Source organism: Adiantum capillus-veneris, chromosome 17 (genome assembly GCF_014529385.1).
Source record: "Adiantum capillus-veneris isolate H3 chromosome 17, ASM1452938v2, whole genome shotgun sequence".
NCBI lineage: Eukaryota > Viridiplantae > Streptophyta > Polypodiopsida > Polypodiales > Pteridaceae > Adiantum > Adiantum capillus-veneris.
In genome coordinates this window covers 110,513,664-110,528,997 of record NC_140947.1, presented here as the reverse complement: position 1 = coordinate 110,528,997, position 15,334 = coordinate 110,513,664, and the positions used below count along the sequence as shown (strand labels likewise).

At 42.1% G+C, this 15,334-nt stretch overlaps 1 protein-coding gene across 7 annotated transcripts in view; it reads left to right on the top strand.

Annotated features, from left to right (window-relative positions):
* Positions 1-8,414, top strand: part of LOC147437870 (uncharacterized) — a 79,402-nt gene extending 70,988 nt beyond the window's left edge. For 2 of the 7 annotated variants that reach the window (XM_086486019.1, XM_086486018.1), the window contains exons 3-7: positions 5,599-5,683; positions 5,763-5,934; positions 7,226-7,587; positions 7,986-8,054; positions 8,194-8,414. In XM_086486019.1, the coding sequence (XP_086342145.1) occupies positions 5,919-5,934; positions 7,226-7,587; positions 7,986-8,054; positions 8,194-8,214 (468 nt within the window). In that variant the 5' untranslated portion in view covers positions 5,599-5,683; positions 5,763-5,918 and the 3' untranslated portion in view covers positions 8,215-8,414. The other 5 variants (XM_086486023.1, XM_086486021.1, XM_086486022.1 and 2 more) reach the window with 5 other exon arrangements.
* Positions 8,415-15,334: the final 6,920 nt, after the last annotated feature.

Genomic DNA, 15,334 nt, shown 5'->3' with positions numbered 1-15,334 from the left:
CTTGAAATTAAAGGAGGATGATTGGGTGCTCTTACGTTTTGAGAAGGCACGCCTGAGAAAGAAAAAGGGAAAAGAGAGGCTTTTTCCAAAGCTTAGTATGCGATACTACGGACCTTTCCAGATCACTGAAAAGATAAATGATATCTCCTTCTGACTGAAACTGCCTGATACTTGGAGGATTCACAATGCATTTCATGTGAGTCTCTTGAAACCTTTTAAAGGTGATGTGCCTGATGATGGGGAGCCTGATGAGCAACCCGAAGTGGAAGAAAACGAGGAGATCCTTGTTCCTGAACAGATTTTGGCACATAAGGATACGAAGAATAAAGGTAAATTCCGAAGGCAGTTCTTGGTTAAGTTCAAGAACTATCCTGCATTGGATGCGAAGTGGATGGAGGAGGAGGACCTAGCAGATACTCCTCAGATTGTGAAACTTTACCTCGATGCTTTTGGTTTAAGCATAGTCTACTCCAAATGGAACCCAGAATTCAGCTTGGCCGGAGATCTGTGCATTGGGATGCACAAGAGGGGAGTTACTACGCTCCTTTGTCAACAGATGCCTCGATATTGATACTAAAGTCATTGATGTCTCTTTGAGCTTCAGGGATACTGAGAGCTATTGAGAGCTGACAGTATTCTGGTGGATGACTTTATGAAATGGGATTCTTGATTATGATACTGATTTGTTCTTGACTTCTTTTGAGTGCAGGAACTGATAGACGAAATGATTGCAGCAAATAGATCTCAAATAGACATGGTTGCAATAGGGGTTAGTTAATCGGACATCGATGAGGTCTTGATTGGATCTAGATGCGATTGCTAGCTACATTGATCTGATTGATCTCAAATAGACATGGTTGCAATAGGGGTTAGTTAATCGGACATCGATGAGGTCTTGATTGGATCTAGCTACATTGATCTTGATTGGTCTGATTGATCTCAAATAGACATGGTTGCAATAGGGGTTAGTTAATCGGACATCGATGAGGTCTTGATTGGATCTAGATGCGATTGCTAGCTACATTGCCGATAAATCATGGTCTAAGATCCTAATGAATTTTGAATGTCATGTGATGTCTAGTGATGTCTAGTGATGTCCTGTGATGTCGTGTGATGTGACTGTCGATTGGTACATGTGCTAGATGTGTGTTCCTAGTAGGTAGGTACTAACAGTCAGTGTCTGCTAAGATGGTTTATGGCCTCTGTCTGTTTTGCAGGCGTAATCGAGGGCGATTACAATGCTTTCAAGAGGGGGGTATGTCACAAAGTGATGACGTGGCTACCAAGAGCAAAAACCCTAATTTTTGCCAAAAACCCTAAAACTTGCAAACCCTAATTTTTGGAAACCCTAATCGTAACTGCTGGCTGAAACCCTAAATGTGGCTGAAAACCCTAAATTAGGCAGCAGAAATGCCACGTGGCAACAGTACGGATTTCCGAGAATTGCGGACGTTGATTTGCAGCTTTTGAGCGACGTTATGTTGCTGCTTTTTCTCTACGCATGGGCAAGGAGAGAGAGAGAGAGAGAGAGAGAGAGAGAGAGAGAGAGAGAGAGAGAGAGAGAGAATTGACTGCTTTATTTTTGTAAAAGCTCAAATGAGTTTGCGAGAGAAACAAAAAGAGAGTTTGCTTTTGGAACTGAAGCTTTTGGGGCTCTGCTTTTGGCATCCCTTGTAAATTTTAAATAAGTGGTTTAGGGCTCACTCTGCGGAGCATTTGGACGCAGAGTCTAAGAGTGAAACCCTAACCGCTCTCTTGTACTCTGACATTGATTAATACAAAAAGAAATACAGAAAGGGGCGCCAGTCTTTGGGGCCAATATCTCTAGGCACGGAACTCCGCCGGGCCAGTGCTAGTCTATTGTGATCTGTGAATTGTTTTGAAGTGGTTATTTGGTGCGGGCGTGATTGATTCTTGACTTGGAGTGTCCAAGTCTGTTACAGTCTCCATAAGTTGGTAGGACTTCTTCTTCTGTTACTTGTTCTTCTTAGGGTTTAGGCCTCTCGGTCAGCATCTGCAAGTTTGCTCCATTCTTCAGGGCTTTGACACGTTAGCAGTTTGTGACATCTCCCCTTCTTGAAAGAGAGTAATCGTCCACGATTACAACACATCTGCAAAACAACTCAAGTTAGCTCAAAAATTTCTGAGGGTCATTCCGAGGGACAATCAGTTTGCTCTTTTTGTTGAGGAGTTAGCTTCTCCTCTCGGCTCTTTTGATCAAGAACTTGGCTTCTCCTTTCGTCCAGATCGGAACTCTTGCAATGCAACACAAATGTTCACATATGCATGTTACAAGACATAGAAACATAAAGCCCCCCCCCCCCGCCGGGGCAAATAACCATCTAGGTCTGGGCCATGAGCTGTTTAACGACTCCCTCATCACTCCTCCCGCAAATAACTTGAAAAGGTCCGGGCCATGAGATATAGAGGCCTTCTACAACCAAACGTCCCCCAGACCGCAGCTTGTGTCGTTTGGAGGTGCTGAGAGTAACCACTGCTCAGACTTCTTAATACTCTCCCCGTAAATAACTATGCAGGTCCGGGGCATGAGTATAAACAACACTTTTCAATCATTCAATACTCCCCCTGCAAATAACCACAAGGGTCCGGGCCATGAGTATGAAAAGGAATTCTCAAACATCATTTCTCACCAATCATTTGTCACCAAAACAGGTCTCTATCTACCATCCAGGTCTAGGCCAATCAAATCGGCACCAAAACAGGTTTAAAACAGATACCATCCATTTCAAACAAATTTCAAACAGGATCACCGAACAAATTCTCAAACGGAACTCAAAATTATATTATAAAAAAAAAAAACCTCGACATCAGTCGAGCTCGAAAAGTCGATTGGCTTTCCATCTTGAAACCTACACCAAAAATTTGGGTTAGATTCCTTCCATAAGGTCGTAGCCGACCACAACATGGTCCATTAGCTCTTGAACAGAGAGTATTCCTCTGGCGGCAATGGTAGTCCCAAGACAGCAATCGCATCGGACCTGAAAGGTCATCAACTCATGAAGAGAAATCTACTGGGAGATGTCGAGAAATTTCAAGTTATAATCTGCTAGGGTTTCCATGGCAAGCATACCCCACTTTGCCAGAAGTTGCACTCCGAACGAAGATGTCAAAAACCATATAACTTCAGGCAAAAAATTTCTTGAAAGCTTGCCAACCTTGGAAGTGTGCGGCTTGGTAGCTATAGACATCAATATGTGCATGGCACTGCTTTTGAGAAAAATATTGACTCGAAACAAATCTTGGATCCTTCTCTTCCAAGTGATCTTTTTCGCTTATGCCCTGTAAGACATGAGCGGTGAAGACGAGAGCGCGCCGGATGCGCGATGTATGAAGTGTGGGAGTGGCTAATAAGTCCGGGGCTGCGACCCGAAGATGCTCCAAATAAAATTCCATTAGTCTCTGGTTTGCTTTGTCTCCTCTTTGGTAGGACCGGTATGCTTTCAGAAAAGCACACGATTGATGCTTTGATACCACTGTCACAAGACGGGGACCACGTGCCAATAGAAAAGAACAGACTGAGTAGATTTTTAGCACTTCAATAACAACTGAACTGAAAGAGAGAGAGCACACGCGACACGGAGTGGCGGAATTCCACCCCAGAGAGTATTGGCCCCAAACCATGGCGCCCCTTTCGGTATTTCTTTATATTGCATCAACATAGTACAAGCCGGTACTCCAGACTCTGCACCTTCTCCAGGAAGCATGCCAGAGAATGAGCCATAGCCTCATATTTAAAGGCCTTAGGCCCCAAAAGCAGTTTACATGAAAAGACTTCAAACTCAAAAGCTTCTGGTCCAAAAGCAATGCCAAAAAGCTGCCATTGTAATTTACGGAAATCTGTACAGTCCTACCACATCAGCAGTCAGTGGAATTTCCCGAGCCTTCATACAACTGCCACGTCGTCAGTGTTTGGCGCAAGCCTTTTTGTGTGTGTGGGTCCTGCTTTATTTTTAATTCCTTGATGTCTCTTGGGGCCTCATCGGACGGGGTCCCCATAAGTTGGTAGGACTTCTTCTTCTGTTACTTGTTCTTCTTAGGGTTTAGGCCCCTTGGCCAGCATCTGCAAGTTGGCTCCATTCTTCAGGGCTTTGACAGGTCATCAGTTTGTGACACCGTGTCCTCCGGTTCTCCCCGGGGGGGGGGGGGGGGAGGGGGGGAGGGGGTATATGGATCATACGGATTCCTTCGCAATCCCTCCCCTCCCACTGTAATCGTGCAAGAGGTCATGCCCCCAGACGCACAACCTCCATCCCTCTTTGTCTACCTCTTCAGGGATTAGGTCTATGTTCCAATTCCGCCTTTTAGCTGCAAGGATTTTATTGCAAAAGAGTGCAGTTCAAAACCTCGCATTGGATGTGAGTGATCCATCCGTCCTCTTGTGGCTCAAAGAAGAGATCACTTCCATAGTACGTCTCAGGCTTCAAAATTGGATCAAAAACTTGCTCAGAATCAACAACAAACATATCAGCATCAATGCCATCTCCCTTAAAACATGAAGTCTTCCACATTTAGGGTGACTGCCCTGATTTGATTTTGGACACTCAGATTGACTCCCCTGATCTGATTTTTGGTGATGTTTAGTCCTATCTTGGTGAGTGGAAGCATGCATTGATGTTGTGTTTCCATCTTGCTCCAATAGGTCAAGAAAACTTGCAAAAATAATGGTTTTTGCAACATCAGAGTATTCTCTAGGAGGACTTGGAACTGAAATCTGGTATGGTTTACAAGCTGAATTTTCAAATCTGAGACTATCTGATGCAAAAACATTGCTTCTACACATGTTTTCAACATCATGGTTGTTATTTGGATGTATGTGGTGAAGAATTTTCCCATTTGGTGGAATTTCTGATGTCGGATTAGGGGTATCTATGGGTCCTTGGTGGCTCCTTTGGCTCACACCTCCCACTTGTACTCCCTTTCCCTGACATGTTGACACGCCCATTGGGTATTCCCACTCATTATCCTCATCCTCGCTCAACTCAAACACCTCAAAAACATCCCTCAATTTCTGACATGCTTCTCGCAAACAACTCACTTTCTTCCTACTTGCACATGACTTACGTCTTTCCCCTTTATGATCAGCAAGCCACTCATATGCACTCTCCAACTCATACTCTAGGTCATCTAGCTTGTCTAATGCCCTCTCCATCTCTTCAAAGCATGATGCTTTATGCAAAATTTTTACAACTTTGCGAAGCTTCATCCATACAGGGGCCTGAAGCTCAAAAAGAATATGCCAGCCCTTTGGAATCACCTCTTGTTACTGGATGTCCTATTGCATAGTAAGCCCTCCTCGGTTAAAGCTCAATCTGTCCGTTTCTATCTTCTTGGAAAGCCATAAAACTGAATCCAATCTCCAAGACTCCGAGCTGGAATCGCTGCCATTCCAAACTACACAGAACTGACTGCATATGCCGAGCTTATGCCCATGCAGGACCTGGAATTTCTTTGTGCTTTATTGAGAAAGGAAATCTGAAGGTTGCAGAGGTTGTTGTCTTTAAGTGTGTTTGAAATTTTTAGAAAGGAATTGGAATTATAGTGTGCTTATCCACCAATGCTTATCTTTGAACTAAACAGGAAAACTGTGGAAAATTCTTCTCTTGTTTCATGCCCAGCAGTAGACGAGAAGCCTCTTTAGGGGAATGAGGAGGGGCAAGGAAAGGTACTTGGAGCTTTTCATTCATTTGTTGAAAGAATTTTCTTCATCTTTGAATTTTTTTTCTCTTGTTTGCTTTGCTCAGGCGAAGGGGGATGGTATATCAGCACTGTTTAATGATAAAGAGGTTGATACTCCGACAGAGGGAATCATTCATAATGAATTGGATAGTCCATTGTCATGTGATGATAAACATGTCGTTTGTCAAGATAGAAACAGGGAAGAGGGTGACCATAACGAGATGCCATCCTTTCAAGGTAAGTTATTCTATAGCTGTTTTTTGCAACTCCACTAATGGACTCCCAGCATCCTGAAGTGTAAAGGTTCCCCAACACAGAATGTGACCATGGTTGGGACACCAGCCTCATGTAGGGGATAATCATCTCATATGCTCTATGTGGAGCCAGCAAAAAGCATCCCAAATTGTACAACCTGGAGTTAACTGCAAGAAAATCCATGTGAACTTTTCCCAAACCAACCGGCAGTGCTGCACCTGTCCGAAGGCAATAACATCCAATCTTTGACCTAGAACTTCTGAAGTCCCACTGGCATGGCCATTAGACAAGTAATGATTATTCCTTAAGTAATGGGATGTTCTGGGGCTGGAGGAACTTACTGATTCTTTAAGAATGTTTCTATAAAACACTCTGACAAATGCTGTCTGCTGCCCACTTAATACTTGTTCTGTCCTCTCAATCAGCTGGTTTAAGTAGCCGGGTCTCTAATTTTTCCTCAAGGGAAACTTGCAGTGGGTGTCTAAAATGTGATCAAGTTGCCTTCAGTTTTTACCTGGAAGTAAAAGGTATGCATGCCAATTCTCATGCTGCTAAAATTGGAACCCCATTTTGTGTGATTTAAAAAGGATATTGTGTGAGAATTTCTCAACCGAGTCTTCACATGTGCTAGGGGATCATTGACAGGAAAACCTAGTCAACCATTTGACACATCACTTTGCGGAAAGCCTTGGCATTGCTTATACCCAACTTGGAAAATGGTTCAGATGACATAGATACGCCAGCACACAGTAGGAAAATCCTGCAGACACCCCCCCCCCCCCCCCCCCCCCCCCCCCCCCCCCCCCCCCCCCCCCCCCCCCCCCCGGGGTTTCCTTGCAATGCTGCTCCCAAGCTGGCTCTCGCCTTCCTCCGCTGGTCGCCAGCTGGATGCAGGCATACCGGGGAAGGTGATCACCAAGGGACCTTTCCCTCGCTTATCCAAGAGGTCAAGAATATAGCTGCCAGCATACAGTCTGTAAAATCTAATCAAATGAATTCCACATTAGAAGCTGCCTGTCAAGCTTCTTTGCCAAAGCAGGGCTCCTGTCAGTAACATGTGAGAAATTGCGATGAAAGATAGAAAATCCATGTGAGTGTAGACTCTCCACTCATTTTCTAAGCTTGTAAGTTTAGGCGTTCATGTCTTTCTTTTTTGGAAGAAGAGATCCCATTGCAGATCTCAGATTGCAAATCAGCTTTATTGATAGATTTTCTCGCTGCAGCATCAGGTGGATTCGGAGATTTCAAATTTCTGTTAATCTATTTTGTGCAGGAAATGCTGGTGACAATGGAGGAGCTGATGAGCATAGAAGCTTAGGCAAAGCAATCCCTTCTGTTCGTATGTCTCTCAAGATTATTGTGGCTTTTTTCCTTCACTTTCTGGGGCGTATGAAAAGGAGCCTTCCCATTAAGAGTGACGAAGTCTGTGCAAGTGGTAACTCATTGCAGCAGCCACTCAACGCACCATATTTGTGTAACATGGATTCAGGCATATATGATCGTGTAGCAAAGCTGGAAGAACTGATGCATAAGATGGGAGCTGCGACTCCAATGCCACCGACAAATTGCAATTTTGATGAAATGTCACCAGCACAAATCCAAATCTTGGAGGTTGAGCTTGCCGAGACGAAAAAGGTGTGTACTTGTAGTCTTTCTGGGATAATAACAGTCAATTTTTGAGTGGCTTGCTTCATTCATAGAAAATCCTTTAACTTTCATACTGGGGAGATGGGCTAAAACTTGCTGCATAACTGGATTGGGCTATTGCAAAAGGCCAAAGCTTCATAGTTTTCAGCTGACAAGTCACATATCAGCTACTAGAGTTGCATCATCAGGACAAAAGCTTTATTGCTAATGAGTAAACAGTCAAAGTCTCCATCAGAGACTCTCTTTAAACTGGTCAATCAATAGCTATACAAAGTAATCGGTAGCTATACAATATATGCTTAGTTAAATTCACTTGAAAAAAGTTGGACGGTGTAAGGGTGGGTTTTGTTGTGGATGGCTGAGATCCGTATTGGCTATTGCAACAGACTCTGCATGCTGTTTTGTCAAGACAAAGCGAAATCCAGGAGAGCTTGAAGCGGTTGGAGGAGCGAAAGGTAAGGAAGGTTATCTACTTGAATTTGTTAGGGGATATGGTTGCTGATTCAACTGATGATTGCTATACATTCTAGAAGCTAGTTGTTTTTCCAGTGAGTTCTAACCTTTTGAATGACTTATTGAGTGATCTGGTAACAGACACGGATGCACTGCTGGTAAGATGATGGTATCAGGTTAACAGAGGCTCTTATGGATAATCTGGGCCTTTGTTAAGTGGTCTGCGGATGGATGTAGAATTTTGCTTCGTAGTATCACTTGGAAACAATTGCTTCTGTATCATAGACAAAACAGGCATAAATGGTCATTATTATATGGCCAATCTTAAAAAATACAATAAAGCTGATACTATCTTTGGTGTACATGATAGCATCGGTTCAAGAGAGAAACACAGTAGTGTATAGAGCTGTCCCAATGTAAAAATGATGTAATCACAGGAGTTGACGTTCAAGCTGAAACATACATAGGGAATCTCATAGCTCGAAAAATGCCTAGATTTAGGGTAATCCCGTCCACAAGGGGGCGGCCGCACATGACTAGGCCAGGCACATGGGCCTTTACCCGAACAACCTCCCACTTAGGCCAATGTGCCATTAGATACTACGTGTCTATGGACGCAAATACAAGATGTATTCTAGAGTCAAGATCTCTACCCATTGTCCATCAACATTCTACAAGAAGTATGTAGAGTCATGATCTCTACCCATTGTCCATCAACATTCTACAATGTGCAAACCACTTTGAGGAGAGAACTTTGGTAAGTAGATATGCAGGGTTGTCGTTTGTGTGCACGTTGATATGTTGCATGTGTTTATCCTCAAGCACCTCTTATATGAAATCATATCACACATCAACTTGTTTTGTCTTTGCATGAAAAAATAGATTATGTGACAAGTGCATAGCATTCACAATGCAAGAGTGGAATCTTTGTAGCAATGCTCTAAGTCTCCCAATAGACAAGTAAACCATATAGCTTCTTTGCATGAATCTGATATTGCATTGTGCTTAGACTCTATTGTAGACTAATCGTACAATTTTGCAAATGAGATCTTTGCACCTCAAGTAAATGTCAAGATAGTCTGAAGTAGAACGTCTATTGTAATACATTCCCTTCAAAATATGCATCTTTGTAGCCAATGATACTTGCCTCTTTACCTTCAAAGAAAATACACATCTCCTTTGTACCACTCAAATATCTCATCACAACTTTCACTACCTTGGAATGTTGGCCTTGTGTCATTGAGGCCCACATAGCTGTTGAAATTTGTAGTCGAAGAAGTTGCAGAGCCATTGCAACAATGGTAGTGTCAACAAGCATTCATGCATGACAATATCCAGATAAGGCTCCATGGTACTCGCGTTCTTTGAGATGATGTGGAATGTGCTCTTTCATGCATTCCAAGATGTCCACCTCGAGATCACCATTGGTCGGTGCACCTTTGAAGCATGTATGCTTTGCTATGTGTCCATGTGCGAGCGAGAGACTTGTTGTTCCACATACCACTTGAGTATCTCCCCATTCATGTGGAATCAAGTGGAGCACGTTGTTGCTACTTGCGTGAGTGCAACCATTGTTGTCTAGCACAATATGTAACATAGTAGCTTGGTTGAGAGTAATCTTGGTTGAGTGTGAGTCCAAATAAGAAGAAAGAGGATCAAGTCGGTACACCACTATACCCCCTTTGACTACTAGTGTCATCAATTTTGGCCATTGAGGGGCTGATTTGCAATTATCATTGATTTGGTCCATAGCCATGGTTAGGGCTGAATATTTGAAGTGTTAAATGCTTGATACACTTGTTGATTTTGCAAAAATCTTTGAGAAGTTGTAGGAGATCAACTCATGAGCTTCAAAAGGTAGAGAAGAAGAGAGTTGATTCTATGGTTAATCATGAATTAATCTCGAAAAATCTTGCATAAACACTTCAGCGAATAGAAAGGAGGACTTTACATTACCAAAATTAAGGATCCCACACTCATCTTGATATAGCAGCACAACTTTCCAAAGCTTTCAATAACACAATAACCAAAAGACCTCTATCCAGCTCTTTGCCTTTCTACCTAGGGTTGGGCATACAAAATTTGACCTAGGCTTAGAAGTGAGGAGATAATTACATCTCAAATTCATAATTACTTCGGAACGATACATTATGGCTTGTTAGACATGGAATTTGGAAAAACGTTTCAAAAAGGATTCTCCACCTTCATATGTCATTACCACAAAAAATGGTGTGGTCACTTCTTCTTGCTCCTAGATATGGCATTTGTTAGCACGTCCCCCTCTTAATTCGTGTTGTCCTAGACATGACTCTTTAGCATGCAATGTATTTTGGAGAGTGCACCACTTCATGTGGCTAGCCATCCGACATAGAGACCATTACGGGTGTGTCCAACAGCAACATGGAAAAGTCCGACACAAGCCACTAATTCCTTCTAAAAAGGACATTCATGGAACTTGGATTCATAGAATGTTTTGATACATGTATCATATTCAAAATCTTTTTGAGCATTCTATAAGAAAGGTCGAGAACATCTGTCATAGGTTTCATGATGCTATTTAGGTTGTATATCAAGTAGGCTTTTGTCGGCTCCCCTTTGAGTGCCATTGGCATGTATGGGTAGTTTAACCATTGAGGATGGTATACTCTAACCTTGTTGTAGAAAGTTTCCCATGTTTTTCTTTGTATGATGGGACAAAATGTTAAATATATCCTTGTTCAAATATCGAAGTCCATACCATCTCTTCAAGGTGGGAACAAGCCCTTAGAGACATAGCATGATGAATGGATGTCATGGAGATCATGTGATGGTAGCATGGCATGATTTTACATGCTTTGGAATGTGTTTCACATCATCCTTGCATGTTGAAAATGTTTACATGAAACTAGTAGTTGGTTGGTAATGAATACCCCTATATCAAAGGAAGTTGTAGACATTGCTCAACATTAGTTTTGTAGAGTTGACATCTATTTAACCGTTAACTTTGGAATGTGTGAAGAAATTTTCTCTACTCAACATGGAAAATGGCATCATCGTTGGGATTTTTTGGATCTATCTTTTACCTCAAGATACAAAGGCACCAATTTAGTAGGACATACAAGGTAGACTGCAAACAAGACCTAACTACTTTGGGGAGTGAATCTAGAGAGCCATGGGTCTTATCTCAAGATGAACAATGAAGAAAAGTTGTTCCCCATATCATGAAGAACCTCCACATGTAGAAAATCTACCTAATTCACTTGATTTAGAGAGTTACAACTTTATAAATAGGTACACTAAACTAGATTAAAAAATGGGGAACATTGTGGAAGACTAGAGAGTGTAGCGACACATAGTGCAGTTGTGAGGAATAATCTTGGGATTCAGTTGTGTTTCAAAACACAACCCACTCATACATTGTACAAATTGACATATCTAAGCTTAAAGAGCTCATGATCTATAATACTTCTAAGTTAGCTTATAGTACTACACACTAGTCTTTAATACTATTCTACTATTGGGTTAGATACGGAAGTGTGTTCCCTAATCACCAATGGTGTAGCACTAGGCTACGGAGGATGAAACGTTAGCTTAACCATGGTGTTAGGCTTAGGGTTAGAGATCTGGAGGTTAGGGTTAGGCTATGCCAAATGCAAAAGCATAAAGAGAGAGAGTATATACACAATGATAATGCTCAAAGTGCAAATTATTCATTAAATAATAGCCTCTTAAGTAGACTTAGTGCTTTACAATCATTGGCTAGAGAGGTTGTATCCTCTTGCTATTGGATCATGTCATCATTTATCTTTTGTAGGGGGCTACAGGGCTTTCCCATATGGTGCCACAAGTTGAACTTACCCTAACAAATGCCCCCTTAAGCCAAACTTGGGGTTTAACAAAGAATTTATGTAGTTGGTTCATGTGTTCATTTCATGGTGCACTCCTAAGCTAAGATGATTCATCTACTTGATATATCATGGAGGTTCTCATGGATTTAATGCTTCATGGCTCTCAATCGGATACATCGTGACGATTCTCAACGAATTCAACGATCATGGTTCAACGTCCCATGATACATCATAGCGGTTCTCAATTGGATTCATCACTATGGTTCACAAGTTAGACTTACTACGTTCACTAGTAGTCCTAGGTAGTACAAATTTGTTCATTCATTCATTCAAATTTTGTGAAGAGGTCGTCATGTGTGTTCTCTTCAAAATTGTCCTCATTTTGTTGTCGTCTTTTTCATCTTCATGTCATTGGCTTCGTTTGATATTGTCGTCTTCATGTTGTCATCCGTCACCTTGTCTTCATTTGTGTATTGAATTGCTTGATCTTCATTGGTGTCTTTGGTCTGATGTGTTGACAATGCAGCCTTCATGGCTAGTGGTGTATAGACCTCATACCTTGCAAAAATGGTGCGCATCATGTGTGTGCCACAATGTGTGCTTATCATTTGCGAGAAGGTACAATTCCTTTTGATAGCACTGTCTAATCCCGTGCTCATTGTGCTTTTGTACACTTCATTGCCATCAGGGTGTTCTTGCGGCTAGCGGTCTTGGAGGAGCTTTAGCTCGTGGGAAGAGGCTTTGGAGGGTGGTGTGAAGAGCCTAGCTGGTGAGAAATGGGGCCAAGCCTCTTGACGATGGGGCTTGAGGCAAAGTGGTCAGCGAAGCCGAGGGAAGGGGGGCTCGTTAAGGGTGGACCCAAAATAGAAATGATATACAACTTATCGTAGAGATTTGGCGCCCGTCGATCGGATGAGGCAACAATGAACAACACAGATAGCGTTGATCGATGATGTTGCCTCATAAAATTTCCACCATGCTAAACAAAGAGATCCACCCGATGGGCGCGGCGCCCAAGTTGGGGAATGTCTTTTATGTGTGGCCCCTTAAAAAAGGTGGTCAAACCCTATAAATAGGGTGTTCCCACCACTGTAGGGTCAAGCTTGGCCCCTTTAGAAACAACTTGTGTCTTCAACAAGACTACAATGGGCATTGAATGCCTTTAGGCGCGCGCGCGCACACACACACACACACACACACACACACACACACACACACACACAACTTTGAGTTGGTGTAGGCCTACAAAAAGTTCCATAGATTTAAGCCCAAGATTTTCAAAACTAATTGATGGTGCTAATGTCCACTAAGATCTACGGCTCTATGGAAAGCTCTTGAGAAATGCATCGCACACACATAAGCTGCTCCAAGTGATAATGATTTTAGTGAAAGTTATTGTGCGATGAAACAAGAGGAAAATGAACACAAAAATTGCACGAAATTGAAATTTTACACACACACAATGCAATAATGTGAAGTAATGCAAGATCACTAGAGTGCTCAATTGTTGAGCTAATGCAAGAAAACAATGCTAAATGCGAGTTCCACCTCACCTAATCATCGAAGGTTAGTAGAGCATGCTTGTGCCCAGGTGGTGATTAGGTATTGGGATTATTAAGAAAGCTAATGCATATAGGGAGTAGTTGAGCAATAGGCCTAGGTACGAAATCGCAGGCTCGGATACCAATTCTTGGATTAGATATGGAAGCGTGTTCCCTAATCACCAATGGTTTAGCATTAAGCTATGGAGGATGAATCCTTGGATTAACCATGGTGCTAGGGTTTGGGTTAGAGATATGGAGGTTAGGATTAGGCTATGCCAAGTGCAAGAGCATAAAGGGAGTGAGTGTAGACATGATGTAATGCTCAAAGTGCAAATGCTTCAATAGAAAATAGCCTCTTAGGTAGTCTTATTGCCTTACAATCATTGGCTAGAGAGGTTGCATCCTCTTGCTATTGGACCATGTCATCATTTATCTTTCCTAGGTGGCTAGAGGGCTTTCCCATATGGTGTGACAAGTTGGGCTTACCCTAACATCTACTACTTTGGAGTACTATGTTAAAGCACTTGTTTGTACTAATTTGAGGATAAAGAGTACTTTCAGCTATACATTCTATCTAGCCTTGGCTCGGAGAGAGCTAAGAAGCTGAATGGCACCAATTATGCCACATGGAAGGTGGAGATGGACTCCATACTCTTCCTTCACGACGGTTGAGAGACCAAATCCACTAGAGCATTCTAAAGATGACATGGAAAAATGGGACAAGAAGGCCATGTTTTTAGTCCATATGATGAACCTAAGCATCAAGGACCGACGCCCTCGTCCACCTTATAAATGTGAAGACTCTTAAGAAGTCTTGGGACACATTGAAGAGCATTTATGAGTCTCATGCACCTTAAGGAATTTTCTTGGAGATATAAACTCACAAACACTAAGAGGAACCAAGGAGAGTGCTACAGACTTCATCAAGAGGATGAAGGACCTACATCAACTACTAGTTGTGATTGGAGACTGGATGAATGACAACGGGCTCTCTACATTCATCATACATGGATTGAGAGAGAAGTATTTAGTGAAAGACCTTATCATTTTGAGAGAAAAGCCATCACTTGAAGAGATGGAGCAAGTATTAAAAGACGAAGGCCAAAGGCACGCACCCATGAGGACCACGCATGATGGAGGAAGATCAACACCTCCAACTATCAATGATAGAGCTCTCTTCACAATAAGAGGATCCCATCAACAATCAAGATCAGCAACCTTATGGAGATAACCCATCTTCTTATGGTAGAGGGAGCCCTTCCTTAAGAGGTAGAGGAAGAGGAAGCGGTAGACACAATTTCTATCTATGCAATGTTATAGATGCTCAAGTTATGGAGGTAACCCATCTTCTTATGGTAGAGGAACGCCTTCATTAAGAGGTAGAGAAAGAGCAATAAGTAGACACAATTTCTATCTATGCAATGTTATAAATGCTCAAGATATGGAAATCTTGCTAGAAAAATAAAGCTGATTGGAAAGGAAAATCAACAAATAACATGGATGGAAAATATGGAGGAGGAATCTCACATTGCTTCCACTATAATACTTCACTGCTATCCTAGATTGCAACCCATAGTCATTAACTCAAGGAGGAGCCATGATGGATTGTTGACGGGGAAAGTTTCCACATGACCTCTCATGCTGATTGTTTCACTAATTTGATGCTACTCACAATTGATACTATATATATTTCAAAGAGGATAATCTTAGGGAAAGGTCACCTAGCCATTCAGTTGGGCATGGGAATAAAGAAGACTATTTGCAATGTTATCATTGGCATTCCTTACCAAGTTCTTACTTTTGGTTCGAGCTATGACAAAGAAGGGTCTCAAGGTGGAATTTCAAGGCCAACAATGTCTCATTAGAGATCCAAATAATTACTACAAGGTGATAGAGCAAAAGGAAAGAATC